At 38.7% G+C, this 21,719-nt stretch overlaps 1 protein-coding gene across 1 annotated transcript in view; it reads left to right on the top strand.

Annotated features, from left to right (window-relative positions):
• Positions 1-21,455, top strand: part of LAMA2 (laminin subunit alpha 2) — a 376,628-nt gene extending 355,173 nt beyond the window's left edge. Inside the window, exons 53-64 of the mRNA XM_051616318.1 lie at positions 1,545-1,763; positions 2,901-3,049; positions 4,227-4,403; positions 5,201-5,417; positions 7,700-7,759; positions 10,060-10,172; positions 11,668-11,857; positions 14,327-14,482; positions 17,852-18,005; positions 18,337-18,467; positions 19,096-19,318; positions 21,189-21,455. Coding sequence (XP_051472278.1) covers positions 1,545-1,763; positions 2,901-3,049; positions 4,227-4,403; positions 5,201-5,417; positions 7,700-7,759; positions 10,060-10,172; positions 11,668-11,857; positions 14,327-14,482; positions 17,852-18,005; positions 18,337-18,467; positions 19,096-19,318; positions 21,189-21,346 — 1,947 coding nt within the window. The 3' untranslated portion in view covers positions 21,347-21,455. The remainder of the gene's footprint in view (positions 1-1,544; positions 1,764-2,900; positions 3,050-4,226; positions 4,404-5,200; positions 5,418-7,699; positions 7,760-10,059; positions 10,173-11,667; positions 11,858-14,326; positions 14,483-17,851; positions 18,006-18,336; positions 18,468-19,095; positions 19,319-21,188) is intronic.
• The last annotated feature ends 264 nt before the right edge of the window (positions 21,456-21,719 follow it).

Genomic DNA, 21,719 nt, shown 5'->3' with positions numbered 1-21,719 from the left:
GGGAACTGGGATTGTTTAGTTTGAAGAAGAAGCTGAGGGGAGACCTCATTGCTCTCTACAACTGCCTGGAAGGAGGTTGTATTGAGGTGAGTGCTGGCCTCTTCTCTCAAGTGAAGAATGACAGGATGAGAGGAAATGGCCTAAAGTTGCACCAGTGGAGGTTTAGACTGGATATTGGAAAGAAGTTCTTTATCAAAAGAGTGGTTGGACACTGGAACAGGCTGCCCAGGCAGGTGGTGGAGTCACCATCCCTGGGACTATTTAAAAGAAATATAGATGTGGTGCTTAGGGACATGATTTAAGCACTGAACGGGTACATTAGGTTATGGTTGGACTTGATGACCTTCAAGGTCTTTTCCAACCAGGATGATTCTGTGATAAAGCTAAACTGTAAACAACCAGATTTCTCAAATGTAAGCTTACAAATCTGGGTTCAGCAAAAATTCTTGACAGCACTTCTTTATGTTTTTTTCATTTATTATAGATGCTTTTCTGAACAGGAAAGAAGCATAATGATGCTAATTTTCTTCTGTTGCTATGAATCTTAGGAAGTACTTTGTTTTTTATGTTATTTTTTAACTCTGGAGGTTTCAGAGAATAAAATCTAATTGAATTTACCATTTTGTTGGGGAATTAAAATGCTCTTATTGTACAAAACAGGGTAGGTACGATAATTAAAAAGAAGTGAAGTAAAAGCAAAAGCTAAAGACTGGATATATGCTCAATTATTTCACTACTTCCGATTTCAGAGAAAGGTGATCATCATTAGCAATTATTTTATCTGGCATAATCTATTATCTCTAGATCTGAGAACAGTTCTACTATACTGAAAAAATGGTGAGTGACTTTAGAAGAAGTCACTATTTCTGTAGACTGGTCTTCCACAACTGGAAAAGTACAAGAATTGGCAGTGCTCACCAAAAATCTTCAGGAGTTTGCACTGATTTACTATTGGATGACATGTTCTACTCTTCAAGTTGTGTTAATGGCTACCAGTGTCCAAAGAGCTGGGCCCTGTGCAACACGTGCTTCATTTATGAACCTGCATTGTCAAGAAAGCACTGGTGCTTAGTGAAGCAATAATGATGAAGCAATAATGACTGATTAATGGAAAGTATTTTCTGGGCATGTTTGGCATATAATCTAATTTATGTTCATATTGACTGTTGTTTTCTGTTGTGTTAATTTAAAAGCAAAATTCCACTGTATTAACTCAATGGAAAATATCAATATAAAAAAAAAAACAAACACCTTTGAGCAGTTATTTTTAATCCAAGAGGATATACCAAAATAAGACTGGAACTTTGCTTTCCTGTAAGACAAGATTCCAGAAATACTCTCATGATGCCAGATGTAAACAGGTAAATTAGTATTTGCACAACACTTTGAGAAGTAAATTGCTTAGTATTTATTATTACTTTTCATCTGTTCACACTCATAATACTTACATGGTTTATTCTTTTAATTAAGAAATCCTTCTGCATGTTCATACTCTCACTTTTAATCCATTTTCAATGCACTTTTCTGTCCTCTTCTTCCTACAGAACATTTACACAGTTAGCTTCCCCAAGCCAGGTTTTGTGGAACTGCAGCCTGTCTCTTTCGATGTGGGCACAGAAATCAACCTCTCCTTCAGCACCAAGAATGAGTCTGGGATCATCTTGTTTGGCACAAGTGGCACAGTTGTTCCCCCCAGGAGAAGGCGCAGATACACTGGGGGGAAAGCTGCCCCTCTGAGGAGAAAACGCAGACAGACGGGACAGGTACGAGGAACCGAGCAAAAGATAAAGACTGTCCAGAATCTTACAGTAAGGCACCCGTTGCTTGTTGCTAAACAAGAACCATATACTGTTCTTCACTCATTCTGATGACTAGTTATGCACTGTTAAAGTTTGGAAACATCTCTCATTCCTGTTTAGACAGACATAAATGAGGATCATACTGTTTTCCCTGAGACCAAAAAAAAAAGCTGCTAAAAGCAGAGCAAAATAACCCCCTTGCTTGGGATCGTTGCTGCAGGATGTAAGACTTAGGAGTGCTCCAACACCTCCTTCTCTCCCATAAATTACAAATCTGCAGTATAAGGGCTTTCTGAGGAAGAGCATAGACTCAGTCTGTTCAGAAGAAGTACCTACAGAGTCTCAGTGACTAATTGGTAAAAGCATGATCGCTGTTAGAAATTATTCAAATCTTGATTTGAACCTCACAGACAGACAAACTACAACAGAGATAAAGAGAATATTTTGGTGCTTTCTTTTTTTAGGACTTCTGGGAAGTCATATTTCATTGTTCTCCTTCCTGCCTGTTCTGGAAAAGCCTTTTCAGTGACCTGGAGGAATGCACTCCAGGGCAGCACATTATAATGGCTCTCTTGAATGACATTAACTTCAGGGTAGGGGCTCCTTTGTCATTACCCAGCTCTTCAGGTCACAGACATGAGACACGCATTGCTATAGAAACTGGAGGTTAGATCGTGAAATCTGCTACAACATGATATTGGTTGCTAGAGTAACTACTAGTGTGATTTGCCAGCCCTCCAAATGCAGAACTCACACTGAGATCAATCCTATTCAGGGCTTGACGGCTTTAAGACCAGGCCTTGTAAGAGCAAAAATCGGAATTATAGGTTACAAGTCTCCATCCTTCCCTGCAAGTAGGGATGCACAGAGTAAACTCTTTTGATGAGACTTTCCAGCATGACCTCATTTTACTCATTCTTCATTATAAAAATAAAAGAGAGTGTAAATACAGCAACAGCAGAACTGAAACTATGGTACCTTCACCATGGTAAGCAATTAAAAAAACCTCTTTAAGAAAAATATACACAATAATGTGAAACTAAGTGGAATAGTTTCTTTCCAAATGTAACTTACCTTCTCAAACCAACAAATACCCTGCAGGCCTACTATGCGGTTTTCCTGAACAGAGGTCGACTAGAAGTCCACATCTCCACTGGGATACGGGATCCCCACAGAATCACCATCAGACCAGAGGCTGGAGAGTTTCATGATGGCAGACCACACTCCATCCGGATAGAAAGAGCTAAAGGGTAACAAATACCTAGAAGTGCTACAGAGCACACAGCACAGCTGATTTGACAAAAGGAATGTCATTAACAATCCATGCAAATGCTTCTGCTGAGACAAATAATTTAATGTAATTCCTTCCTTATCCAGAAGGTTTTTAGAAGTTAATTTCTGACAATGCTTATTATTCTGCAGAGCTGATTTATGTGCTTTCATAGCATCTCAGCCTGTTTCTCCACAGACCTGTGTTTATCTGAACTGGCATCTTTAACCTTCCTATAGTTGGCAAATATATTTTATTAATTGAATCTGTGGATGAGAAATACTGCTGTGGCGCAGTAAATTACTTTTTCAAGACATATAGAAAAAGACCTTTCTCAAAATATATGAACAACAATAGCACAACAGCCTGTAGCCTTTTTGAGATGCCATGCCTCATACACATGAGGTTAGAGTACTGCCCAGCTAAGTATGGTAAAACAATGAAGACACAGTCCCAGATAAATGGCAGTCATTCTTGTTGTTGGACAACTCCTACCTTTCTCTTTTCAACCAGTTTCTCCCATGGGACTGCTTTATCTTTAACTTGTAGCATGTGCAGTACTGAATTATAGCACTTTTATCAGTGAACTGACTCTCTCCTCTTAAATCCCACATTACGAACAATCAGCAAGTCTCCTACTCTTCCATCTCCCCTAGAAAAAAGCTACCAGATCTTTTAAAAAGTCTACAGCATGTATCTGTGGTTGGTTCCGCAATCCAAACAGTCTGCGGCAGCGTTTGTCCCCCAGCAAGAAGACAATAACTTGTACAAACCAGGAAATAGGGAGGCCATACAAAATGTGGCCCCATGCTGCTCCCATCCTGCTGAGTACTAGATGATTCTACCCACCATGGCAGCACAGCAGGCAGGGCTCTTATCAGGTCACTGTTGCCACATTCCAAACCACTTCTTCCTTTTGGACCAGTGACCAATTATGGCTTCTTTGCTGCATGGTCTTGTCAAGCTCTGTCAGAGAGCTACCAAAGAAGCACAGCAGTAGCTGAAAACCTTCTAGTGGTTAATATGCATTTAATGTGAGCCGCTCATTACATGATTTGGGTTGCTCAGTGTTATAGCTGGTGTAGCAGTAATTATTTCGATACAAGCAATAACCAGAGTAAAATATGTATTTCTTTGCTTTCAATTCTTTTCCACAGGATGTTCACTGTTCAAGTAGATGAAGACAAAGGCCAGACTCAGAGATTGCCAACAGACCAGCCCATTTCTGTTAAGAAACTCTTTGTGGGGGGTACTCCTTCTCAATTTCAGATTGCACCTCTCAGAAACATTCCACCATTTGAGGGCTGTATATGGAATCTTGTCATTAATGCCATGTAAGTCTCACTGATGCCAACAAATGTCCAGTTAATGAGGCTTGGTTAACTGCCTTGGCTGCCAAAAGAAACTTCACTGTTACAAGGAATCGCACAAACAGCAAGCTTTAGAGTATGGCCAGTTTTCTTATGCTCTTCCTTTTTTTGTCTGCAGTATACACTTCACGGGCTATGCAATTAATGACCTGTTTTACAGACAAGACAGCACCTGTCTATTTAGCCATAAAATCAGAGAAATTCTACAGTAATAAGACTTGCCTCAGTTACAGGTATTTGGTGTTACTATAACACTATTTTAGGTAAGGCTGATCTCCAAGAGTATACAAATTCTGAGAACCACCATGGGAATTAATTTGCTTTGTGGAAAGTGTATGCTGCAGTAAACTGGAAGAAGCATTAAAGTAAAATAAATGGAATAGTGAAGTAAGTAATACCTCTATAGAAATTTCCCATAACTGGAGTACCTAAATTAGGATCTCATCATCATCTCACGTTCCATCAGTGTACATCATAGAGAGAAGGACCTCTCCTCAATTAGATTCAGCCTACCTAGGCTGGTAAAGCTTGCCAAAGAGAGTGCCTGTCTCTCTGCACTGACTGTAGGGAGGAAAGCCAATGGTGACTATCATACCTAATTTAGGTGTCCCACTTCTGTACCTAAAACATATTAGATGAATCCTGGCTCTTGTGTCCCAAGAAATGCAATTACACTGCAGCATACAGCTGTTCTTTTTAACTGTGTGGTAAAAAAAGCAGAAAAACTAATAACAGACATTGATTTCTCTGTGTGTTCTCAGCCCCATGGACTTTGCTCAGCCCGTGTCCTTTGAAAATGCTGATATTGGCCGATGTCCCTCTCTAGAACCAGAAGCTAGGTCACCTGAAGATGAAGATAAACCAATCCACTCAACAGTCCCAGTCCAACCTGAACCAGACACTACTGGGGAGAAAGAAGGGCCAAGGACTCCTCCTGCTTTCCCTCCTCCTCCACAACCATCTCTATCTTCAACACTTGTAAGTGTCAATCACTTCACTCGGATAAAGTTTGAAAAGTCTACCAAGGCAAAACTGAAAAGCTAGCAATCAAGAATATTGAAGTAATTTGCCACAAAAATAATAACAATTCAGCATGATACTGTAAAGGGAACATCTTACTGCAGGTCAGTAAAACCTGTGGAGAATGGAAAACTAGTTAATGTAATTTGTTTGGATTATCACAACAGTAAATTAAAGAACAATATAGCAATAGAATTACCTTTGGCTTGCATGCTTAGCCCTAAATCCTTGCATTTCAGGATTTGAGCCAAACAGTATCTGACTGGGGTTGGAAAGGACACTTGCCTATGGAAAATGCCATGTCAGTGACAGGCTGAAAAAACAGGTAGACCAGACGCCTGTTTGATATGGTAATTCCTCACTGCTATTTTATAACTTTAGTCAGGAGACTTATGAACTTCAGAACTGACAACCCAGTCACTGCTAAATTGAGCTCAACTGCTCATTTTACTGTCCAGAAAATATATGTTTAGATATCTGAATATTAAATTGAATAATACACAACCCACAAGTTTATGCAGGATATACTTCAGTATGGGTGAGGTTTCCAGATGGTGTGAAAAGACTGCACATTTCCCAGTTAGGAGCCTATTTACACTACCATAATTTACACTATCATAATAAGACACTTTGGGAAGTTAACAACCAGAATATTTAACTTCCCTTTTTATATATATCAGATACAAAAGAGAACATAATTTTGACAGTTTCTCCCAGACTGGCTTCAGAAGATCTTGTAACCATTTTGGGAGGCACTCCCACACTGGGTCAGGTATAAACTTCATTCTCATTTCACATCTCCTGACTGGCACAACATTACAGGACACTGAGTTTATTTGAATTGGATTTTTCTGTGTGACACACAGTGAGTCAGTTGGCTGCAGATCTGTAAGTTAGAGGCAAATGAACTTAAATTCCTTGCTGCAGTCACTCCTTGTTACCTGACTTGTTTTCAGAATTCATATTTGGTTTTCCTTGGATATAGGTAGGATTTCTAACAACGTTTTTCTACAAAAATCAGTGCAAAAATTAGGCAAAACCCACCAAGTCGTTAATTTTATAGTTGAGATTCATGGCCACCTTCATTGGCCTGCTACATATGACACAGCTTTATCTAGATGGACTTGTCAGGCGCTGCTGAAGTCCCCACATCACATGCAGCCAGCGGTGTACTTGGAAATGGAAGCCTCGGGTCCCAAATAGGCAAGCACCATCTGTTACTGCCCCACCCCGAGCTGCAGAGTTTGGTATAACGGCCTTTTAACGCTCTAGGGCAGCATTTTTTATTCATTCCCACAAGGTGGAGTAGTTGTAACACGAGGGCTCCGATGCATCTTTCTGGCGTTTAAAGTAAAAAAAAAAAAAATAAATTGCAGTATAGTAAGGCTATCGTAGAAGGACAAGGAACCAGGCAACAAGGTAAAAAGGGATATTCAGTTTAATGTTCACTGTTGTGAAAGTGTGCAGTCATATTATCCCTCGATCAAGCATTATAAACAAAATAAAAAACCACAGAAGAGAATGAGAGAGTAAGTGCCCACTTTCTAAGACTATAAGCACGAACTTCTAAGTAGCAAAATTGAGAGGAATAGATCTACTCACTAATACCAGAAACTAGTCTCATTGTAAGTGGCTGAGTTTGTTTATCGCATGTCTAGAACCATGATAACTTGAAACAGGAGTTTAAAGAAAAACATCTAAATAAAAATAAAAATACCATTACTCCACTGGAAAAACAATGAAACCATTTTAGTATTCTGAAGATTTGAAAGTATCTTAAATAATGCAAACTTTTGGGTAGTTTTTACCTTCATCTAAGAAAATTCTCCAGAAGTATTTTTCTGGCAAATGTTGCAATAAAATAAATAACTATGCTCTAATATTGAGAAGGTACTCATATGGCAGTTAATTATACAGAAGCTCAGTGTAGGATAGTATATGGAAAATATATAGAGCAGAATACTCTGTCTCCACAGGGTAATCTTAAAAGAGGTATCTGTTCTACTTGAGTCCTTTTAGGATCTTTTTTATCTATGTTGTCCATCTGCATGTAAAAGGGGTGGGGGGAGATTTATTCCTAAATTAAAACAACTTACTAAAGGCAAGATGATCTAGAAGCAGGACAGTTGAGAGTTACTCTGGTCACCAATCTGCTGCTGCTGCTGCTTGCTTATATGCCAAAACATTTCTCAGCACTGGGTAGCTGCTGCTTCTGCCTCATGTTATTCACTGCTTCTCAGGATTCGTTTGCCACTGAAAAGAAGAGCGCCAGCATCACTTCTCCATTTGACTTCGTGACGGTATCTTCCACTATTTCTCCATGCATTACTTCATTGTTTTATTAACACTGTTCAGTGAGCTATGGGGACTGCTACAGTGGTGCTCGCTTTTCCTCCTAATTACTTTCTTTGTAATTGCTAATACAGCATTGTTTGTCGAGAATGTGTGACAGTCCACCAGTGGGCTTTTCTGTTCTTCATTTCCACTTTGATACACATATACCTCCTTGACCTTCCCGTCAAGCCCTTGACATCTGACAAGAGAGATGTAAAGTGCAGCTGAAGAGTGCAGTTTTGAGGCTCTTGAGTAATACAGGAGATTATTAAGCAGCCAGGTTTAAACACAGGACACCTTAAGACCATTTCTGAAAAAAACAAATCTGGGTTATTTTAATATAGGCTGATGGTCCATGCCTAGTTCACAGTCATGTGAGGGCTGGAAAGCTGGCTGTCCTTAGATAAAGGAAAAGCTAACACAGACTTGTGAATAAAATCTGCAAGTTTTTAAAGCATTTTTTCCTTTCACTGACATTTCCACATGAATCTAATGAATGTTTACCATTATCACTCAGCATTTAGCCATAAAAAATCAGTGCATGCTTACTCTGATTTCAACCATCATGGTGTTAGGCACTTTCTGCCACTCTTTGCCCTTCCTTACAGTCCTGCTGGGATAAAGAAAAACTGCACTTTGCTGATGCTCTTCTAGTGTCTGATGCTATTGTTCTAGTACTGTAGTTAGTCTCTATCTTCAAATTTTAGCAAGCACAAATGTTATTGAATGTATTACATAAACAGTATCAGATTGTTGTTGTTGTTGTATCCTAGTTTTTAAAGTTCTAGATAAACCTGCAAAGTTTAAAATAATTAGAAATTACCCAGCATTAGGGGAATATGGGAATTTTTTTTAAATTTATTTATTATTCTTTTTTTGATGATGACTGTCAGGCTACTGTCACACATTCATAACTGGTCCTGCTGAATTGTCTCCGTTTTTTCCCTCCATTGCACATTGATGTGTACTTGTCGTAATGCATGGTGTTCTACTCTGTCATATTAAAACCAGAGTATTAATTGTGGAAAACTCTTTTTTAGAGGTGTTCTATTCTGTTGGGAAGATTTTTGTGACATGTGAAAGCAAAAACTACAACACTACTGAAAAACAGTGAAAGGGGGAAAGAAATTTCCTCTTTGTGGCTGAAATTTCATTGCCTGATGAGTTACTAATGACATTTTCAAAACGTTTCACAGAAAGAGCTCTCTTGTCGCCAAAGCACCGCACCTTGTGCTTTGCAGGTCTCTGCTGAGTCAGGGCTCAAACAAGAGACTGTCACCAATCCTGAATTATATCAGCAGCAGTACTTAAAAACAGAGCTCGCAGCTATCAAAGTTTGGGTTTTTTCCCAGTTGTATTGTCCTGATATTGTGTTGTGTCAGATCCTTTGGGTAGTTCACAATACCAGAAGTGGGAGGCAAAAGCTAGACGTGAGCAGGAGCTGATAATTACCATGGTCTCGCATTGCCCCAGGCACCCCTATACAAGAGCTTTAAGGCCAGAGATTAAAAGACCGAGTGAAATTAAAAAGAGAAAATTACAGTGGGCAGAAGACATTTTACGTTCCATTGTTGCAGCACTTTAAGATTAAAAGAAGTGGAACAGACAGGGAGGGGTTTCTTTCTTTAACCCCCGGGTAATGTGTCTGCATCAGACAGCTCAGAGGGTTTAACAGTTGTTACTTCGATCCATCAGTTATCCGGCTTCCCTTGTTGTTTGTTGGAGCCTTTCAGCAGTACCGGGGGAGGCAACAGCACATTAAACAAAGAATATAATTGTAAAACAATATAAAGAAGTAAATGGGGGACTTGTTGACAAGTGCAGGATCTGAAACTGCTTTTAACTCATTATTTTTAAGGTGACTAGATTGAAACTCGACAGCAAAGCATCTCTCTAAGACTCAAGTCTTGCTTCATTTCTGTAAGGCATCCTGCTGTGTAACACTCAGCTTTGCGAGCTCAGAGTACACTAAGCTGCCTGAAAATCACTTAAGGCTCTTGTAAATGTCCACTGGTGGCATCAAAGCAGCAATGTTCATACATTACTTTTATTTGCTTTTACAACCAGCTTAACGAGCTCTGCCTTGACACCAAGTTCCTGTCATACTGGTTTATAACTTCAGCTGGTGTGATAAGACATCAACAAGCTGGAAAATTGCAGGGCCAGTGTCCAGACTAGGTGGAATATTCTAACTCCTGAGCAGTTGTACATCCAGCATATTCTCAGCTGAGATAGACACAAGATATGACTTCTGTATATTTTGCAGGATTCCTGTGCTGCTGACACAGAACCAGCCATTTTGGAAGGTGGCAAGCAATTTGGTCTTTCAAGGAACAGCCACATCGCCGTTGCATTTGATGACACCAAAGTGAAAAACAGGTATATTGTTCATTTCAGCAATGAGTTTTGAGGAAAGCATGGCAAAATAAAATGCCCCTCCCAATATCCTCAAAAGCATTCCCAAAAATTATGGGCATAATCTTAAAAAGATCACGTCCTGTGGCTAATTAATTTCATTATGAATTAGGCAAACATAAAAAGCATTAAAGCATGAAATCACAGCAATGAAGTGCCTGCCTAAGTGGCTCTCACAAAACCAGTTTACTTCTTTGTAAAGATTTGGGCATGTACAGATCCTAGACCTATTTGCAGACAAACAGAAGAATGTAACTGTTCATAGGTTGCTTTTTTGGAAGAAAGTTTCTTGGTTCACTAAGCTGATAATTTCTTGTAATAAGGAAACTTTTTTCTCCATCTTCTGATAGTTAAGATCAAGTTTGCACAGTAAACTGGCAAAATTACATTGCTCTCCCAAAATATAACAAGACATACATATAGATATGCAAAGGAATTCCAAGAGCTACTTCTAAAAATACAGCTATGGTCAATGGATTTGTGCAGCTACAAATTGTTAATTATTAATTTTTGCTGTGATAGCACATGATCATTAACAAATATACCATGTCCCACCACTGAGCATTTTGGCACCATACAGTTTACAAATCCATCAGCCTCCCATTTATTTTTACCTATAAAGATACCGTACTGCAGCACAGTATGTATTTTCACATCTGTTATTTTTAGAAAACTAGGAAAATAATAAAAATAGGTAAACCTACAGTCTTTGCATGTCTTATTTTCAAATAAGAATCCAGGCCTGATCGTTTTCATGCAGTGATTTTTCATGTTTACATTATCAACTACTTTCAGGTACTGACTTTACAGCTCAGCTTGGGCTAGATTAGTGATGTGATGCCAGTACAACCTTAGCATCTACATAAGTAATTTCTTCCCAGGTTCTTTGCTGTGGGGATGGTTTTTGGCATTACCTTTTGGTCCAAGGGGGTCAGTGGTTTTCACAAGACCTCTTAGACATGCTCCCATTTTCAGCTGGGAGAAATAAAAATAGCTGTTTTGTATCCTGATTGTAAACTGCATGTGTAAAAGTTTTGCAGCCTGTCTTCAGGCAATACAACTCATTAGAAACTCAACATTTGCCAGCTGTCACTACAGCTCGCTCTTCTCTGTGAGCATTATGTGTGTGGATGACAGATAACGCCGCTGGAATTTTACAAGCACTGGGATTTTCTAGCAACTACAGCTGCAGCTGAGAATTGGATCTTGAAATTCTATTGCAAGTTTATACTTTTGTAGTTCCACAGCAAAGAGACTAATGAACACTCACATGTCAGGGATCAGATATGTGTGAAATGCAATTCATGTATAACCAAATTATTTTTCTTAAACCCTAATGGACAAGTAAAATGGGCCACCAAATGGATAGCTTTGTTAGAGGAACACAAAAAGGCAAAGCAGATAAATTTGTTTACTGAGTATCTTTTCCTTTGTTTCTGTTTTCCTGTTTGATTTTCAGACTTACAATTGAATTTGAAGTCCGAACAACAGCTGATTCTGGCTTGCTGTTTTATATGGCCCGCATCAACCACGCTGACTTTGCTACAGTTCAGATAAAGAATGGACTGCCTTACTTCAGCTATGATCTGGGGAGTGGAGACACCAACACAATGATTTCCAACAAAATAAATGATGGCCAGTGGCACAAGGTAAAACACTCACTAATGCTAAGTTATTCTTTGTAATGCTAAGAGTGAGCTTTGTTTTGCCTTAAGATGTGTGCAAAACGTAGTTTATACAAGCTAAACTTTACAACTCGGCATTTCTGTCATCTGCAAAATTGTGCTTTCAGATGCCATGTTGAGAACATGGTACATATTCTAGTAACAAAAAAGATAACGCTGGCTTTTGAAACTTGTCTTTCAGGAAATGTATTTCTGGACATATTTAGAATATGTCCAGTGGACATATTCTAATATTTAGAATATGTCCAGTGTATGGTAAGGAACTTCAGAAAATGTTCCATCTTGCCTAATAGGACTCGGGTGAGTTGCCAGCTCATGGTGACTAAATACATCATTAATGCCAATTGTTTATTTGTTAATAATGTCACTGTTCAGCCATAATGCTAATAACAAAGAAAAGGGGAAGAAAAAAGACTTAAATAAATCTTTCCTGCATTATTAACTCAGTTCTTCAGGGAATAAGTACGATATTCATAGAGGTACTTGGCAGCCCCTTCTGTGACTTTATGAGAGGAAGTGTTTATATACACCACCTGTGGCTTTCGGATGGCAAGCAAAGGAATAATATCACAATCATGAAGTATTTCTGTGCCAAGGACAACAGACATAGAGTATATTTGGTAATATGATTGAAGACATCAATAAAGATGCAGAAAAAAACCCAACACATGTAATAATGTATTCAGGTGATATGCTATGAGACACTTTATGTTTTGGACAGATAACCACATCTCTATCACCATATGAGAAAAAAAAATTCTAATTGCATTTGCTGTTATGTGTGAATTGGTCTTACTACCCCCTTTTTGCAGTTAACCTTAGTCTCCTTTTGCTTCATTCCCACCCTGTTCCAGAGGAATTTTGTTTTCACTGGATTTTTATTCATGAATCTCTTGATGACAACAAATGCTCTAAACCAAGTTATTTCATGAGGGGAAAAACTAAAGTTGCAGTAATATTTGTCTGACACAATGCCTAGGAGCACTGGCAGTAGACCAGGGCCTCTTTCTGCTGTACACTCTCTAGATACAGAACAAAGATTTATTATTTTATTTATTGATTTTAAAAATTATTTTTATAATCTCTTAGCTATTTTCTCTATATTATAACAAAACTAACTGAAGGACAGATTCTTAACGCAAGACTGTGTTCTTTGGGTATGCAGCTTAGCACTCTATGGGAGAGGGACCCTTGTCATAGATTCCATTTTTGTAGGAGTGAATGGAGACAAAATCCAAAGTCAGAGTTCCCAAAAAGCACAAGGAAGTCCTTTTTGGGAGGAGGAAAAGGTCAACCTCTTTAATAAAAATATTACAATCTTTGTTTTTAAGAAAGCAGAAGATTCTCTGTAAAAGAATCCTTTTAGTGAGATCCTTTTCTCCATTTGAAATGGTTTATGTTGAAACATGTCCATCAGGCCTACAGAAGCCACATGGTGCTGCTGCTCTCTCTTTAGGTCCTCTGTAAGACAGCCTATTCGCAGTTCCTCCTCCTGCTCAGGGCTCATCTGTCCATGTCAGGTTTGCAGTTGTCTGTAAACACCAAGGTCATTCCCTCCCCTTCAGGCCACCCCTTATCAGTGTTCAGCCGTTCCTGTGGTATGACAGATGTGCTCACACAGTGCTGCAGGAGGAGCCATGTTAAAGAAAAGCCAAAGAAAGATGCTGTTTCTCTCTCTGTGCTACTCTGGTGAGCTAGCCACTGTGCTGTATAGAACTCTGCTAATGTGCATGCTAAGTTTTACATTTTATCCCTTTTTTATACAGAACCATTATTGTACTTGTTTGTAGAGCGTTCAGTATAAACCTTTGGAAATAAATTGGACTATGGTGTGTAGGATAGAATTTCTTCAACTCCTCAGCAATTGCACTTCCTCCATGTGATTCACAGCCCATTTGTCTGACCAAAATCCATAATACCAGCAGAACATGATTGATGGCATATTTACTCTAACATGTACTATGATCTGATGCATGTCCAAACCACTGGAATAATGAACTCAGTATTGTCTGCAAACATGTGCTGCAATGAAGATATCCCATCAATGCCAGTAACATTCAGCATTTAGTAATCTCAGTACATAAAATTGCCATCTGATTACAGGAAAAACATATTGTGGCATGCCTATGATAGTAACAATTAAGCTTTGTAAAGGAACCCCAAGTCCTTCCAGTAATTCTGATAAATAATAGTTAAAATGCCTGTTGACCTACAGCTAACTGAAAGGCAGTCACAGATTTGCACAGAACCTTGCACAGAAGCTCTGTTCCATGAAGATCAGCTACAGTTGCTGCCATGGTACTTCTGTTAACCATTCCTACTGCTTTCTCCCATGTTGTTAGATATTTCAGACCATAAGGCTAGTTACAGTCTGGAAACTCCTTGTTGTCGGAAAACTATCTATAATTGTGTTGCATTTGTGTGTCTTTTTAGATAAAAGTAATTCGAACCAAGCAAGAAGGAAACCTTATAGTAGATGATGCTTCAAACAAGACTGTAAGCCCCAAGAAAGCCGATATACTGGATGTTGTAGGAATGCTGTATGTTGGAGGATTGCCCATTAACTACACAACTAGAAGGATTGGCCCCGTAAGCAAGTTTAATTAAGTTACTCTACATTCCTTAAGTATGTCTTGATTGGTACCAATGTCTTTCCAGTTTTGTATTGTTTTGTTTTGCTTTTCCCCAAGACTGCTCAAAAATATTGTTAAAATTAATCTTACTGGAAGTATGCTACATTCTTTCAGTGGAAAGATATGACTCAGAACCCAGTTAAAGAAAAGGAGTAGAAATAGCAGATAGTTGCTGGTATGGAAAAGCAGAAAGATTCATACACTTGTACCCACTTGGATAACTGCACAGCTACATTTTAAGGTCCTGAATACTACCTTCTCTCTCTTTTGGCTGTAATTCATCTGGCAATGAAGTGCTAATAAACAAAGAAAGCATGTCCTAAGCAATGCAAGCCAAAATTACCCTGGACAAAGTAACCAGTAGCAAGTGCTGGTGCTTAATGTAGTAGTTGGGTTTGTGTTATTACTAAACTAGGAGATTATGTAATTTGAAGTAAGGCCATGAAAACTTTTGTCCTCTGTTTCCAAATCAAATGTGGATATATCAATCTATCACTGTTTCAGATTACATGCCCAGCTTCCATGCTGGCACAAAAGACATCGTCGCAAAAAGACAGGTCAGAGAGTTGAATATAATTTTGGACTAAACTTCGTAGAACCAACGAGAAACACTCTATTCCCTCACCCATGCTATTTATTGCATCTATCCACAAACTCCATGTCAGCCATCTCACTTTACTGCTGCCCTCCCACCCCTAGGATAAGACAGTATCAGAATTGGAGCAAAACCTCTTCCCTGCATTATTTTTCACTCGGTGCACTCTTTCAAAGCAGAAGCCAGAACTTGAGTGAATTTTCTTATAGCAAACAACAAATTAGACATATAGCACAGCACAATGTGGACAAATAACTGGAATGTTAGTAGCAGCTATGTCTAGGCTCCTTCTAGGCAGTTATACGTAATTGGTAAAAAGGAGTCAGAAGTACAGATCCCAGCAAGGAAACAAAACCAGATGCTCAAAGAAACTGCATTTGAGTAAATGCCATTGTAGTAAGATGATTACAGAGGGGTATATACTAATCTATAAACAGGCAAGTGTCCACCAGTTGCAGTGGACTAAATAATTACAGAAAAAAAATTCCTAGATCCTGCTTAAACAAGTCACTATAATAACTTGTGGATGGTGAAGGAAGGGGAAGAGTAACCACTGCAAATCTCAGAGTTGTATTCTGTAAAGAAAACTGATCTGTAAGATAATATTTCTCTTTAAATTTTGGATTGTGCAGAAAACCCAAACTGAGGCAAATCTATTGCTTATTTGGATTTACCAAACCAGAGCTGAGGCGCTGAAAACCAAAAGTAATACCTAACCACCCACAAAATATACTTCCTAATACTACCAAATTGTGCTCTTTAAAATTTACAAATACTAATCTAAGCAGAGTGGTATTACTAAATCCTTACTTACTGCTCCTTGTCAGAAGTAATGGAGGGAACCCATGCAGGTAAATGTCTCAGTTGGGCAATAATAGCCATGTCAGATCCTCACAGTCTTATTTGCTTTGGAATTTAAATGAAGCTGAGACTTCAAATGTCATTAACAGGAGGTAAAAGATCAGTGCTTGCCTTTCAGTCATTCCCAGTAAAATACACCACATGATGTATTAATGGAGTGTTGGGTTGTAGGTTTCATGTAAAGGCTCTGAAGCAAAGTCAATTGAAAGCATGTATTAACTTAGTTAGGGCTTTCTGCTAAACAAACATCAACCTTTTAAAACACTAATCTAATGATTAACCACAGGTGGACTGGCTTTCTATTCCATGCAGAAGACTGTTACCTATTTGTTTGGCTTCAGCAGATATCACATGTTAAGCACTCAAAACTCTGCTTTCAGAAAAAGGTGCTATATTGCCAGTTACCAGATTTGCTTTTCCATAGAGAAAGGGAAATTTTAAAGTTAGAGAATGCTATTGAGTTGTCTACAAATCTTGCATTTCTATCATTTATTTTCACAGTGAAGATGAAAAAATTTGTTTTCTTTTGTTGTGTTTTCCTTTTTTGGCAACAGAACTTTTTGATCTGGAGAGTCTTTTTATGAAGAATCTGGCAGAATGCATTGCTCAGCTCAGAGCTGAAGTATTCACTGATATTGCTCAAGTTGTCATGAAAATTTTGTACAGGTGTATTTAACAGTGTGGAGTCTCCTTCTCTAGAGAGTTTCAATAACTACCAGGATGTGTTTCTGTATGACCTGCCCTAGATTTTCTGGTGGTCCTGCTCTTTCAGTTGGGGTTGGACTCGATGACCTCCAGAGGTCCCTTCGAACCCCTAACATTCTGTGATTCTGTGATATATATGATCCTTTATATGTATATGATCCTATAAAATCACAGTACCTTTACTTTTGATTTATAAGGAAGTAAATTCTTTGAAAATTCTTTCAAATTCCTAGTCAGGATATTGTTAGTGTGCAGAGACAAGGCTTCCATCTGCAAGTGTGTCTTTCTCCTTTCTGTATTTGTACGTATTTCTACACTACATTTATCTGCTGATTTTTCTTTTCCTCCTTCCCACTGTATTGCTTCAGAAAATGTCTTCCTTTTCTTCCTCAAAATACACAATTATAGTTTTCTTCTCTCCCACTGCTACCAGGGATAAATCTTCCTAACCATAAGTCAAAGGTCAAAGGCTTTGTCTAAAGGCAGGTACCAAAATGCAACTGCTGCAGACCTCAGAGAGAAAAGGGAGGGCCAGTGGCACTTGTCACTGTGGTCACCAGACCTATATATGGTTATTATATGCAGAACTATGTACAGTCAACAACCCCTATATGGAGGCTTTGTCCCTTTTAGCAGCTGCCTACATGTACGTGCATATTCATACTCTGTCTTAACATACGACATTAGGCCCATAGTAAAGTGATTAAAGGGAAGACCAAAAAAAAAAAAAAAAAAACCACCTTAGTAAAATTACCAGCAGCCCAGAGAACTATATCCAGTATCTTCATCTACTTACAAGCCCCATAACCTAGTCAATTAAACAGGTAAAGCATAGACCATTAAATTCCTGCATTGTTGATGTAATTTGCTATGTTTCATTATGCAGTATATTATTCTATGTTCCCTCCATTAAGCCAAATAGATGTGACTCAGATCACATCCCTGAAAAGGAATGTAATTCATCCTCAGTATGACTGAGTTTAGATTCCAATTACTATTAGATATTAAGGATTAGCCATGTAAAATTCAAGTTTTATTTAGCTCCATAAATCCAGCAGAGAGGCAGAGGAAAGGTGCTTTTTGATGACGTGCTTTAGGCCTTTATTCTGACTATTTCAGCCTGCTTTGCACAGTTACACATTTTGCTTGAAATATTGACTGCAGGTCACCTATAGCATCAACGGCTGCATCAGAAATTTTAAAATGACAGAATCACCTGTTGACCTGGATAACCCAACTTCCAGTTTCAATGTTGGAAAATGCTTCGTTACTGCACAGGAGGGAACATACTTCGATGGAACAGGCTTTGCCAAAACAGGTAATGAACAGCAATTCTGCTGGTAGACAAGGAACAGAGAAAGAGGAGATGGCTGCTTTCAAAAATGCCCAGTGCTGCCTAACTCCTGTTGACTGGAGACAGAGTGAGACCAGTACTTGAAACACTGTTTTTTTTTTAGTTAACTTTTTATCAAGGTCTCATGTGAAGCACAGCCACCATAACATTTACTTACATGATTTCAAGTGAAATGGAGTGCATTAGTGCTGAGTTAGTTACCTTGCATTACTGGCAACATACTTTGTGTAATTATTCAGAATAAGGCACAAAATGCTTTTCATCATTTTATTATGCTTCCCCTATTCTGTCCAAGTTGGTGCGTACAAAGTGGGAACAGACCTGCTTGTGGAATTTGAATTCCGTACAACACGAATGAATGGTGTCCTCCTTGGAGTCAGCAGCCAGAGAATGGATGGGCTTGGCATCGAATTAGTAGATGGAAAAGTGAGTAGCAAAGCATTTTTGGCTCTTTGTAGAGATTGGCTCTAGAAAGCACAAGTAGTTTAAATGCAAGCTTGCTACCCCAATCTCAAGGCATTGCAGTCAATATCAGGGCTCTCCTTTATGCTACACTTTCTAGTTCCCATAAATCAAGAGGCTCTTACACTTTATGACAGTTATTTTAAAAGGTTCTGTAACACTTGAATTTCCTAAAACTGCAACATCAGGACTTAAATTAGAGAGAATATGAAAAGTTCTGAGGAAGAGCTTTACCATTAATAATACTTTGTTGTGTATATCTCCATACATATCCTGATCTGGTAAACCAGTCAGTAGTCTGTCACTATAAAGAGCTGTTTTTTCAGGGGACTCTCAAAAACTAAGGCAAAAATGGAAAAATTACAATCCATAAAACAATTCTGCATATTTCTACCGGTGTTTATCGCGGTGACATAACCCAGACCCCAGTGAGCCTACGCAGAGGGACAGCAATCCACACGGAGCCTGTTATCAAGTCAGAGCTTCCATACGTACAGTCAGAGCCTGTTGATTACATCAACAAAAACATAATAAAAATAAGAACTAGAAAACTGTTTTGAGAACTATCTGACTTTTGTGTCACACTTCTCAGGTAATGTTTCACGTTGACAATGGTGCAGGCCGATTCTCTGCTATCTATGAGCCTGAATCACCAAGCAGCTTGTGTGATGGACAGTGGCACAAGGTTCTTGCAAACAAGATCAAACACCATTTAGAGCTGACTGTGGATGGCAGACGGGTGGATGGTAACAGTCCAAACAGAGCCTCAACCTCAGCAGACACAAACGACCCTGTCTTTATTGGAGGATATCCTGGTGAGCATTTCACTCACAAATAATGCTTTACTTGTGCTCTAGCAACACTGCCTTGGTAATCATTTAAATGCAATTAGGATTAGTATGGTAAAGGTGACAGGTAAGACTAAGTTAGCATGATGGATGCTCGTTTCTGTGTTCAGCTGCATTTTAGAACGAAGAGTTCTGCAGCACTAAGGGTATCTCACAGATCTCCCTGCCCTGTCTGAGAGGTAAGCACTGTCACAGAGGAGCAGACAGACTTTTTCCCTTCTGCTGCCCACACACACACAGGCTCCTTCTTAAAAATTCCCGGGTAGTAATGGCAAAATAGTTATGCTTTAATAGTAACAGTATTGGGCAAATTGAAATTTAACTAAAGAATGTGTACAGGTCATTTTAATGTGTGATACAATGCATCCAAAAGCTGCCTGTCTCAAGCTTCAGATCATTTTCAAAAATGTTCTTGACACTGAGATGTGAAAGTTGTACTTTAGTCACGGTGACTGTTGAGAAGGACAAACAACTTTGTGCCAGAAGGACCACAGGTTTGTGGCTGTCTTTTTATAACAAAACAGGATCCTAGCATAGGAGCTAGCTCTAAAGAAACACTGCAGATGGAATTACTGTCTTGTTCTGAGCCTCTACATCAAGAGAAACAAATGGAAGTAACACTGCAATCTGTACAAAACAAGCCTACACTTATGTCATGTTGAAGTGATATTCCTGAGTTCAGCCACATGGCAAGTTAGGAATTTACTTCATAAATATACATGCATATTTCAACACTTCACACATCTCTTGCTGTCTAGTCTAGCTCAACCAAGAATTGTTTTAACATTCTCAATGCCTAGACAGCCTCATCACATATTTAAGACACAGGAACATGGGAATTTGTAAAATTACTAAGCATTTGTATTTTACTGTCCTTGAGTCTTCTCCTAGCGGGATAAACAACGCAGAACAGTTGTAAACCAGCTAGGATTACCAGAGCAAGCATATAAATTCCTAACTATCCATAAAAGCCATTACTTATCACCTGCTATCACTCTTCCCTGTGCAAGAAGGAATAGATGGATTCAACAAGTTCATCCTCTGAGAAACAGCAGAATGCTATGGCCAGTCAGTCCTCTACAGGTGTAAAGTTACTTCTGCAACCCTTACTTTATCAGTCACATAGATTTGTATTGTAGTTCATCCCTGTAGACACTTTCTTTTGGAAGAACAATGACAATCAAGTTGTGCCATGAATTTCAAGCAGTTGAGAGAAATATTTCCAGCTTTTCAGTCAAACCTTCTCTAGCAGAAGAGATGTACTCAAATCCCTGGTGTTACTATCAGCAAGAAAAAAAAATCACCAACAAAAAAAAAACCAAAAAACAGAATGCTTGAAAGCTGTTAAAATTGTTCCTTAAATGACACCTGAAGGCCATGCTGAGGAACTGGCTTTCTCATTATGGCTAGTGCTGAGAACTGCATCCATTTGAAGCTTTTTATTTTTGCCCTGTTAATCTGTACATAAATAGCTTGAGAGGTTGGAGATCTGCAGGGTGAGCACACATGCATTATACACCATTTACAGGTAGCAAGCTGCCATTTGGCCATTTTCCTTCATTTACTTTCTGTTGTGTAACTGAGTTATATGGTTTACAATGGTAGCTTAAATATGTTCAGAATCTGCCACTGTCAGGCCAGGACAGAAAAAGGAACAAAGACTGGATTGCTATCACTACTGTAATCGTTTATCATGTTCATTCATAATGTTTGTCATCTTTTGAATAAAGACATCAAATAAAAGATACATTCTCCTGCAGGACTTTAAAAGAACAAACAAGTACTTACCAGCTCAGTCATACATAATTCCTCTTGCCTTTTTTTCTCCCCCCTTCAGATGGTGTGACCCAGTTTGGGCTGACCACTAATATCCGTTTTAAAGGATGTATTAGATTTCTGAAGCTCACCAAGGGTACAGCCAAACCTCAAGAGATTAACTTCAGCAAAGCTTTGGAGCTGAAGGGTGTTCAACCGCTGTCATGCCCTGCAAACTAACTGTCATTCAAACAACATGGGTCTGTTTATGTAAGCTCCTCAGATAAAAAGAAGAAAAAAAAAATATATACATACATGTAATACATAATAAAATGTCTTTATGCAAGTATTTGAGTAGTGTTTGTGGTATATTCAAACTGCTATTTCAAGGTATCTCAAAATGATGCAAGAACTAATCCTCTTCCCCCACCTCCTTCATTAAGGGAGTAGAACAATTTTTTTTTTCTACCACTTTCCTTATAGCTTGAAATTGAAATGTTTCATCATTCTTCAGATGAGTGAGACCTCATACTTTGCAGGGTGTTCCTATACTATGGATCTTAGAATCACAGAATATCTCAAGTTGGAAGGGACCATGAGGATCATGGAGTCC

This window comes from Apus apus, chromosome 3 (assembly GCF_020740795.1).
Source record: "Apus apus isolate bApuApu2 chromosome 3, bApuApu2.pri.cur, whole genome shotgun sequence".
Classification (NCBI taxonomy): Eukaryota; Metazoa; Chordata; class Aves; order Apodiformes; family Apodidae; genus Apus; species Apus apus.
This window is presented reverse-complemented; position numbering and strand designations above follow the sequence as displayed.